Raw genomic sequence first — 10,167 nt, forward strand, 5'->3', positions numbered from 1 at the left:
CAGGCTTCCCCAGGACTCTGTTCCTCTCTTCTCTCAGTGCTGCCTCCCACTGGATTTGATGTTGACCTACTTTTGCTCACACTATATTTAGAGCGGGGCTGAGAATATGGCTTTTTCAGTGATCAAGAGTTTCATGTGACTGTCTGGCCCCCGAACCTCAGTGCTTCCGCAGCAGACAGAGGTGTCTCTTAATCCAGCTGTGCTGCCCCGGGAGCCCACCTTGGCTCAGCACTGCCGCCTTCTGGTGTCTGCCTCTTCGCATGCCCTACTCCTGCCACCACTTTCAACGACTCAGCCACCTCCATATTTTGGTGTCTGTCACTTCACACACCCCACTCCTGGAATGAGTTTCTCGATTAGTCACAACTCTTTGATTGCAGGTGTCGGAAAAAACCCAAAGTCAAGTAGCTTAAAAGCCAGTGGTTTTCACACGTTTTTGACCGTGACCCTTTAAAATAAATATATCTCACGTTGTGACCCAGTACACTGTACATGTGCGTATGATAATGATTTTTTCTGAGTGTGTGCTCTGTGCCAGGCACTGTGGTAGCATGGTGTTAACTCATTTAATTCTCATGACAACTTTCTGAGGTGGGTACTGTTGGTATCCCTTTTTTTTTCAGAAGAGGAAAGTGAAGCACAGAGAGGTTAAGTGATTTGCCTGAGGTCACACAGTTGGTAAGAGGCAGAACTTAGACATGAATTCAGGAAAGTCTGATTTCAGAGTCCAGGTAGCTCTAGAGCAGTGATGGCGAACCTTTTGAGCTCGGCGTGTCAGCATTTTGAAAAACCCTAACTTAACTCTGGTGCTGTGTCACATATAGAAATTTTTTGATATTTGCAACCATAGTAAAACAAAGACTTATATTTTTGATATTTATTTTATATATTTAAATGCCATTTAACAAAGAAAAATCAACCAAAAAAATGAGTTCGCATGTCACCTCTGACACGCGTGTCATAGGTTCGCCATCACTGCTGTAGACCAACAGCAACTCTGGAAGAAAAAGGCTTTCTTTCAGTACCTACCCAGAACCCTGGTAGGCCTTTTATCTCTTAAAGCAGCCACACAGGGAAAGAACTATCAGCTCTATTTTACAGCTAGGAATCTGAGCTTCTAGGTGTTAATAACCAGTTCAAGGCCTTACAGCCAGTAAGTAGCACAGGCTGGGTTTCAACCCCAATCTTTTTTACACCAAAGCATGTAGTGTCTTTTTAAAAAATTATTTATTGTTTTGAGTAGGTTATTTTGTTATTAAAGACCCAGTCCGGAGACAGAAACCCTAGCAATTTGAACAGGAATATCATAATATAAAAAACTGTGAAATAGGTAAAAGGTGGTTAACTACTGAAACTGTAGAAGAGATCGCCAAGGTGTGACAGAAGTAGTGTGATACCTTGAGGCGTCTTACATCCCAAGCATTCACCCCATTACCCCTACCTGTTTGCTTAGTTTCTTGTGTATCTTTCCAGTTTTTTAAAAATGCAGATATAAGCAAATATAAATATATATTCTATTTCCCCCTTTCTTACATGAAAGAAAACATATATTTAGTTTTTTTAGCTTTTTTTTAAAAAAAAAAACCTAACAGTATATCCTGGAAATCATTTCATATAAAATAGTAGAGATCTTAATATATTCCCACTTTCTACAGCTGAAAAATAGTCCATTGTATCTACGAACCATAATTGATTCAACCACTCTCCTATGCGTGGGCATTTAGGGAGTTTCCAATATTCTGCAAAGAATACTGTAATCTTGTGCATATATATTCTTGAATTGTTGGAGGCATATCTACTTCTTGGGGTAGGATTGCTAGGTGGAATGGTAAATGCATGTGTAGTTTGGTTAGATTTTGCCAGTTGCCCTCACTGGGACTTTAATTTTGCATTCCCACCAGCCTGTTTCCCCACAGCCTCTCCTACTGAGTGTGTTGTCGGATTTTTAGATCCCCCCCTTCAATAGGTAAGAAATGGTATCTCAGTGTAGTTTTGTACCTTAAATTTTTTTTTCAAATTTAAAGAAAAAAGAAAATGGAACAGTGAATACCTGTATACCCTTCTCCTAGCTTCCTACATTGGAACATTTTGCTCCATTCTTTTACACACCTACATGCACACATCTTTGCTGAACCATTTGAAAGTGGCTTACATCATGACATTTCATACCTAAAATGGAATGTGTTTCTCCTAAGCAAAAAGACATTCTCCAGCATAACCACAATACTATGATCACAGCCATGAAATGTAGTAGTATCTAAGGTCTAGATTAGATTTCCCCAGTTGTTACAAAAGTATCCTTGATAATTTTTTAAACTTCAAAGAGTCTAATCAAGAGTTACATTTTGATTCATTGTTACATGTCTAATCTTAAGTGTTGAATCGCCTTCTTTTGCTTTTGGATCCTTTAAAAAAATTTTTTTTATGACAAATGTATTTGAAGTGTCCAGGCTGGTTGTTTGGGATGCCCCACAGTCTGAGTTGCTCTGAGTGTTTTCTAATGAGTAGATTTAGGTTTGGGGTAGGAACACTGCCCTGGTGATAGTGTATCCCTCTCAGTGCGCACTGCAGGAGAATGGAGCGTCAGTTTGTCCCGATCGGTGATGCTTGTGTGAAGTCTCTCAGTGTGCCTTCCATTCATGTCTCTCTTATAAGCAAGGTTGGACATATTTCCATATGTTTAAGGGATTTTTTTTGGCTTAAAAAACAGAAATGTATTGTCTCACAGTTCTAGAAGCTAAAAGTCCAAAATCAAGGTTTCAGCAAGGGTTGGTTCCCTCTGAGGCCATGAGGAAACATCTGTTCCAGGCCTCTTTCCTTGGTCCACAGGAGACTCAGTTGACCCCAGGGTGCCAGAGGTCCTGAACACCAAAGTCAATTCTGTGTCCCATAAATGCTGTGCTCCTCACATGGATGCAACTCTCAGAGCTCTTGAAAGCTATGGCTTTCCTAGGCACAAAACCCAGCGCTGGCTCATGTACAATGGTGCCAAGATCCATCCTCCCTCATTTCACCAGCTTCCTAAGGGATATTTTCATTTCTTTTCTGGTAAACTGTTTGTTCTTGCCTGTTGCGCATTTTTCTATTGCATTGCTGGTCTTTTTGCTTTAGTTTTAGGCGTTCTTTATTTCCTGTGATATGAGTTCCAAATATTTTTTTTCCAGCATGTCATTACTCTTTTGACTTGGATTATTATATTTTTCCTTTAAAAATTTTACTTCTTTTCATGTATTCAGAAATACCCATCTTCTTTTTTATGGTCTCTGGATTTTAAGCCATAGTTAGGAAAGCTAGAGCTTTAATTTTATTTCTTGCTCTCTGGGACATTGACAAGAATCACTCTATGGCTCCTCCCACAGAAGCCTAGAGACCTTGGGGAGCCAAAGAGAGGTTCGGAGGGTGATGGTCGGTGAGACAGTGGGAGCATTTAGGGTCAAGGCCCAGCGCTCCCAGGGCAGGGGGAGCCTGCCTGCCTGGCTGATAGGGACCCTCTCCTCAACCCCTAGGACTTGGGCTATCCTTTGGAGCTTGGCTATCAGAACTTCCTTTACCCCAGTGAACCTGACCTCCGTGACCTGCTTCTCTTCTTGGCTGAGCGTCTACCTACGGATGCCTCTGAGGATGCAGACCAGCCTGCAGGTATGGGGTACTTGGGGCATAATGCGGGTGAGGGGAGAGGGTGGCATTCTTGGGTATTATAGGGGCTGAGAGCAGTGGAAATGGTAAAGAGGTTGCCAAAGAGAGGGTGGGGATATGTGTCTTTGGGAGAGCTAGGATTAGGGCTGGGAGAAGGGATACAGGGCAGGCGGAAGGGGCTAGGACTTGGGCTGAAGCAGGTGAGTTGGTGCTGGGAGGGGCTTCCCTGCCTCACCTCCTGCTTTGCTTCCCCTCATTCTAACCCCCTTGGCCTCCTTGATGCCCCTCACATATGCCAGGTGCACTGCAACTTCAGGGCCTTTGAATCGGTTGGATTATTGTCCCCCCAGATAGCCTTTTAAAAATATATATCTTTTTGTTGATTTCAGAGAGGAAGGGAGAGGGTGAGAGAGATAGAAACATCAGTGATGAGAGGGAATCATTGATCAGCTGCCCCCTGCCCTCCCCCTACTGGGGATCAAGCCTGCAACCCAGGCATGTGCCCTGACCAGGAATTGAACCGTGACATCCTGGTTCTTATGTTGATGTTCAACCACTGAGCCACACTGGCTGGGCCAGATAGCCTCTTGATTTCTGACCATGTTACATCAGGGAGGCCAGTCGCAGACTGCCTTGTTTAAAATGACATCGTCCTCTCAATAGTATTATCTTCCTTTCCTGCTCACCATCTGACAGTTTTCTGTACCCTCCTTATGACCTTACGATCTCCTCATGTTCACTGAGAGCCTGAGAGTCTCAAGTAGTGGCTGGTACACAGTAGGTACTCAGTAAGTATTTGTTGAATGACTGAGTGTGAGTTTGAGAGCTAGATAGGTATGCAAATCTTGGGGGGTGGTGTCAGGGAGCGATGGCTATTTTCCCATGGTCTGTATTTTTGCAGTTGTGGCATTGTCACCTGATTGACACTCCCTCCCTACCCTCATAGGTGACTCAGCTATCCTCCTCCGGGCCATTGGGAGCCAAATTCGGGACCAGCTGGCTCTGCCCTGGGTTCCACCCCTCCTTCGCACTCCTAAGCTGCAGCGCCTCCAGGTGGGACCCCCCAACTCAGGTTGATCTTTGCTTGTCCCTGCCTGGCTTTCCTTGTCCCCTTCTGGGTGCTCGCATTGTTGGCCCCCTCTCACCAGTGCCCTCCATCACGGTTCATCTTAGAGGCTCTGATTCTGCTCTCCCACCAGGGCTTGGGCCCCCAGAATCCTTTCCATGCCAGTAGGCTGGCCATGCCTGAATTGAGTTCCAAAGGAGGTGAGCATGAGACTGTGGGGAGGTGCTGGGGAGAAGGGTAGAGGTGGGCCTGGCTGACTCTGTTCCTGCCTCCAGAGGCCCGGGAGTTCCAGGCAAGTTCCCTGTTACTACCGGCCCCTACCCAGGTGCCTCAGCCTGCGGGGAGGGTAGCCTCGCTCCTCGAATGCCATGCCATCCAGCTCTGCCAGCACACAGGCCAGGACCACCCCGGGGACAAGGACTGGGTCCACCGGGCATCCCGCCACCCCACCCAGGTACCGCCCAATGCTTAGCTTCCTGCCGCGGAAGGTCCTGCTCATTGTTGCTCCCATTTTATCTCCCATTGGTTTTCTGCCCCTCTTCTTTCCCCACTTTGTCCCTCTCTTTCATTGTCTCCCCTCTGTGTGCATCTGCCTGGCTCCCCACCTGCAAGAACATTGAAGTCAGAAAGGCTGTGGATTGGGGAGAAGTCAGTATCCTTGCTCAGAGTCTCAATTTGCTGTTTTAAGACACGGGTGGTGTTAGTGCTCTGCGTTTCACTGGAAAACGAGCATGAGCATCTAGCAACCACAGCAGTCAGGATCTGCTCTGTCCTCCCTGTTTCTACCACCTTCTTCCCACCCCGGAGGCTCTCACTCTTTCTCTGTCTCTGTCATTGTCAGCGATACGCATTTCTTCAGTCTCTAGGTCTCTGCATGATCTCTTCTGGTCACTCTCTCATTCTGTAGGTTTGCTGTCCCTCTCTCTCACCCCTCTGTCTCCTCATTTCTGTGCTGTCTCTCCTACTCTGTCCACCTGGATCTGTCCCCTCTCCCCTCTGCCCACCTCTGCAACAGCCTCTTCTTTTTTTTCTTGAGAGAGAGGAAGGGAGAGAGAGCTACATCGATGAGAGAGAAACATGAATTGGCTGCCTTCTGTACACCCCCGCCCCACTGGGGATGGAGCTCTCAACCTGGGCATGTGCCCTGACCGGGAATCTAACAGGCTATCTATCAGTGCATGGATTGATGCTCAACCACTGAGCCACACTGGCTAGGCTGTAATGGTCTCTTTCTTTTTTAAGATCTTTATTGTTGAGAGTATTACAGATGTTCCCTCCTTTCCCCCCCCATTGCCCCCCTCCACCCGGTTCCTGCCCCACCCCAGATGCAACATTATCTTTCTGTCACCCCCCATTGCCATGTGTTCCATCTTTATCTGTCTTTTTGAAACTTACAGAAAATTTCAAACACAGAAGTAGAGAGAATGTTCTAATGAATCCTATGTACCTGTCACTCACCTTCAACTACAAGCATTTTGCCAATCTTTCTTCATCTAGTTTCCCCAACTTTTCTTCTGTATTAATTTCTAGCAAATCCCAGACATGTCATTTTAACTCTAAATACTTAACTCATAAGGGCGTTCACTTTTTAATGTAACCCCTGGGCCATTTCACACCTGACAAAAATTAACAATGATCTCTCTCTTTTTAAAAATATATATTTTTATTGATTTCAGAAAGGAAGAGAGAGATAGAAACATCAATGAGAGAGAATCATTGATTGGCTGCCTCCTTCACACCCCTTACTGGGAATTGAGCCCACAACCCAGGCAGGTGCCCTTGACTAGAATTGAACCCAGGACCCTTCAGTCCACAGGCAGATGCTCTATCCACTGAGCCAAACTAGCTAGGGCACAATGATCTCTTAATACCATTCACAATCACATTGCCTCAGTTGTCTCAAAACTGTCCCTGTTCTTTTAAAAAATATATTTTTATTGATTTCAGAGAGGAAGGGAGAGCAAGAGAGAGAGAAACATCAATGATGAGAGGAATCATTGATCGGCTGCCTCCTACACTCCCCCTACTTGGGATCTAGCCCACAACCTGGGCATGTGCCCTGACCAGGAATTGAACCATGACCTCCTGGTTCATAGATTGATGCTCAACCACTGAGCCATGCTGGCTGGGCAAAACTACCCCTATTCTTTTGTTGTTGTTGTTAATCCTCACTCGAGGATATTTTTCCATTGATTTTTAGAGAGATAAAGAGAAACATTGATGTGAGAGAGACATCGATTGGTTGCCTCCTGCATGTACCCTGACCAGGGCCGGGAAACCTGCAACCAAGGTACATGCCCTTGACCAGAATCGAACCCGAGACTCTACACTGTCTCATTTGCCTCACCCTCTGTTTCTGCAGGCTGACACTCTATCCACTGAGCCAAACTGGCTAGGGCAAAACTATCCCTGTTCTTATCTTTCTCTCTCTGCTTCCACCCCCTTTTCTGACCAGCACCTCTGACTCTGTCTCTGCTCTGTCCCCACATATCCTGTCCGTGTCACTCTCTGATTTGGGGCCTGCAGGTTTTCTTCACCACCTTCCCACATTCTCCTCCAGTGTGAAGCGTGAGTAGGTGGAGAGAAGTGTGGCTGTGAGGAAGAGGAGACCTCCCAGACCCGTGGGCCAGGAAAGCAGGCTGGAAGCCCCCTCAGTGGGAGTGGCTGGAGGGAGTGATTTGTCAGTTGCACCTTGTCAGGCGGCTCCTGGAAGAGGCAGGGCCTTGGGTGAACAGGAGGCCTCTACACTGTCCCGTTTGCCCCACGCTCTGTTTTCAGGAGGATACTCGGGCTCAGCGGCAGCGGCTGCAGAAGCACCTGGCTGAACATCTGCGTCAGACCTGGGGCCAGCTGGGGCCATCCCCACAAGCCCGAGACTTGGGAGAGCTGCTGCAGGCCTGGGGTGCTGGGACCAAGACTGGTGCTCCCAAGGGCTCCCGCTTCACACATTCAGAGAAGTTCACCTTCCATCTGGTGGGTGGGCCTGAGTGGACAGTGGGCCTGCGGATGGGGCCAAGACTGGCTTGGATGGTTGTTTTATGTACAAACACCCTACCTTATCCACACAGGTGCCTGTGTTCCCACCAGGTGTGGCCTCTCCGAACAAGGGGCTAGTACCGAGGAGTCCAGTGGAGAAAGGGTGGAGGGGCGGGAACTATATAAGGATGGAAGGGTGTTCTTTGTGCAAACTCCAGGCTTCCCCAGGAAGTTTCCTCTGGGCACTCCTTGGATGGTCACCCAGAGGGGCACTCATCCTTCTCATGGGCAGTTGGGGCTTCAGAGATAGGGCAGGTGAGCAGGAGCTGTCAGGATCAGGGAGGTTTCTTTGTAGCAAACACTCTAGTCTGAGGTCGCAGAGAATGCCTTGATCCTCACATGGTCACAGTCTGATAGTCATCAGCTGTTGAGTGGGCATGGGTATGACTATCGGTCATCAGCTGTTTAATGGGCTGGGAAGGTGCTCGTGGGGGTTGTTGAGGCTGGGCTGTGAGGGGCAAGGCCTTCCTTGACAGCGAGATGCTCCCTTCTCACTCTCCCAGGAGCCTGAGGCCCAGGCAGCCCAGGTGTCAGAGGTGCTGTCCACCTCCCGGTGGCCTGAACAGGTGAGCAGAGCAGTGAGGTGTGTCCTGGCCCCTTGCCTGTCTACTGGGCCTGACACCCTGACCCTGACTGGCCTGTTCCTCCCAGGACACGTGGGCAGCTCAAGAGCAGGAGCTGGAAGCCCTTCAGGAGCAGCTAGAGGGAGTGAATCGTAACATTGAAGAGATTGGAGCCAGCATGAAGACTCTGGGAATCGGCCTTGTGCAGGTGCGGGTGGGGCTGCTGTCTGGGGTCCAGCCACAAGTCTGGGCTAGAGGGCTGGGGTGGGGGAGAGGGGCTTGAGGGGGATGAGAGGTACTCTGTAGAGGTCTGCAGGTATCAGAAGGATTTATAGGGGATGTGTGGGCTCTTGAGGGTTCAGGAGAATTGAGTGGGATGCATGATTCAGGGCTTGGTGGACCTGTAGGGGTGAGAGTGCCTGTGAGCATTCGTCAGGCCTTGTGAGTGTCTGTGAGAATCAGGAGATGTGTGGGCATCTCTGGGCATCTGTGGGGCATGATGGGTCTGTACGGGCAGGAGGTTTTGGGGCTTGTCAGGGCTTCTGCGGGTCAGCGTGGAGGTGGAGGAGTCACAGGGGCCTGTGGGTGCCCATTTCTGTGTATAGGTCTCTGTCGCTCTCAGGAAGGGCCAAGGGGCCCATAGGGGCTGGAGGGGTGTGGCATTATCTATGGGGGCTCGGACTGGGCCAGGGCTTCCCAGGCTCAGTGTGGGCTGGGAGCCTGTGGTGTGTGTTCGAACTCCCCCTCTGACTGGGATTGGGAGTCCTGGGGTACCAGGTGGAGACCGAGTGTCGGCAGACTGAGCTCAGCATGGCCGAGAGGGAGCAGGCCCTGCGCCTGAAGAGCCGAGCGGTGGAGCTGCTGCCAGATGGGGCTGCCAACCTCGCCAAGCTGCAGGTGGGGCTGGGGCTGGGGTTGGGGCTGGGGCTGGACCAGGAGGGTCAGAGGTGGAAGTGCCCAGACTGTGTGACATCTACCCTCCTACCACCATTCCCAGCTCGTGGTAGAGAGTAGTGCCCAGCGGGTCATCCATTTGGCAGGCCAGTGGGAAAAGCACCGGGTCCCGCTCCTGGCTGAGTACCGCCACCTCCGAAAGCTCCAGGATTGCAGAGAGGTAGGTGGTGGGGTCCTGGGCTGTAGGTGGGACAGGTTTGGTATTTTCCTAGGAGGCCATCCCCATGCTCTGCTTACTGCCCTCTACCTGTGGGGTCTTGACAGCTGGAATCTTCTCGACGGCTGGCAGAGATCCAGGAGCTGCACCAGAGTGTTCGGGCAGCTGCTGAGGAGGCTCGCAGGAAGGAAGAGGTCTATAAGCAGCTGGTAAGGCCCGTTCCGGAGCCCTGGGGGGCTCAGAGTGGATGGGGGGCGGGTCCTGGGGAGTGCCTGCTGTGTCTCTGCCTAGGTGTCCGAGCTGGAGACCCTGCCCAGAGACGTGTCCCGGCTGGCCTATACCCAGCGCATCCTGGAGATTGTGGGCAATATCCGGAAGCAAAAGGAAGAGATCACTAAGGTGCGCTGCCATGGCCATGGAGGGTGGGTCCTATGGGCAGACATGCCCAAAGGGCAAATGTGTGTTGTGTGGCCGCACAGGGATTCCACACCCTCTGATAGTCAGAGCCACACCATGACCCAAAGCAGTCCCACCCAGTACACTCCAGTTCCCACTGACACAGTGACACAGGCCCTGTCTGGATGTGAGCTCATGTGCAGGAAAGCCTTTAGCTGGTCAGCTGCCCACCCCAGACATAGGCTCACGGCCCTGGTCTCTGCCAGATCTTGTCTGATACAAAGGAGCTTCAGAAGGAAATCAACTCCCTGTCTGGGAAGCTGGACCGGACGTTTGCGGTGACTGATGAGCTTGTGTTC

At 49.8% G+C, this 10,167-nt stretch overlaps 1 protein-coding gene across 1 annotated transcript in view; it reads left to right on the forward strand.

Moving 5' to 3' along the window:
* The window catches only part of CCDC22 (coiled-coil domain containing 22), a 15,280-nt gene that overhangs the window by 3,885 nt on the left and 1,228 nt on the right, over positions 1-10,167 (forward strand). Inside the window, exons 3-14 of the mRNA XM_014538261.1 lie at positions 3,507-3,639; positions 4,583-4,689; positions 4,836-4,902; positions 4,978-5,156; positions 7,481-7,675; positions 8,242-8,304; positions 8,390-8,509; positions 9,079-9,198; positions 9,299-9,415; positions 9,520-9,621; positions 9,704-9,811; positions 10,075-10,167. Coding sequence (XP_014393747.1) covers positions 3,507-3,639; positions 4,583-4,689; positions 4,836-4,902; positions 4,978-5,156; positions 7,481-7,675; positions 8,242-8,304; positions 8,390-8,509; positions 9,079-9,198; positions 9,299-9,415; positions 9,520-9,621; positions 9,704-9,811; positions 10,075-10,167 — 1,404 coding nt within the window. The remainder of the gene's footprint in view (positions 1-3,506; positions 3,640-4,582; positions 4,690-4,835; positions 4,903-4,977; positions 5,157-7,480; positions 7,676-8,241; positions 8,305-8,389; positions 8,510-9,078; positions 9,199-9,298; positions 9,416-9,519; positions 9,622-9,703; positions 9,812-10,074) is intronic.

The sequence above is a fragment of the Myotis brandtii genome, unplaced genomic scaffold (genome assembly GCF_000412655.1).
Source record: "Myotis brandtii unplaced genomic scaffold, ASM41265v1 scaffold1875, whole genome shotgun sequence".
In the NCBI taxonomy this organism is placed as follows: Eukaryota; Metazoa; Chordata; class Mammalia; order Chiroptera; family Vespertilionidae; genus Myotis; species Myotis brandtii.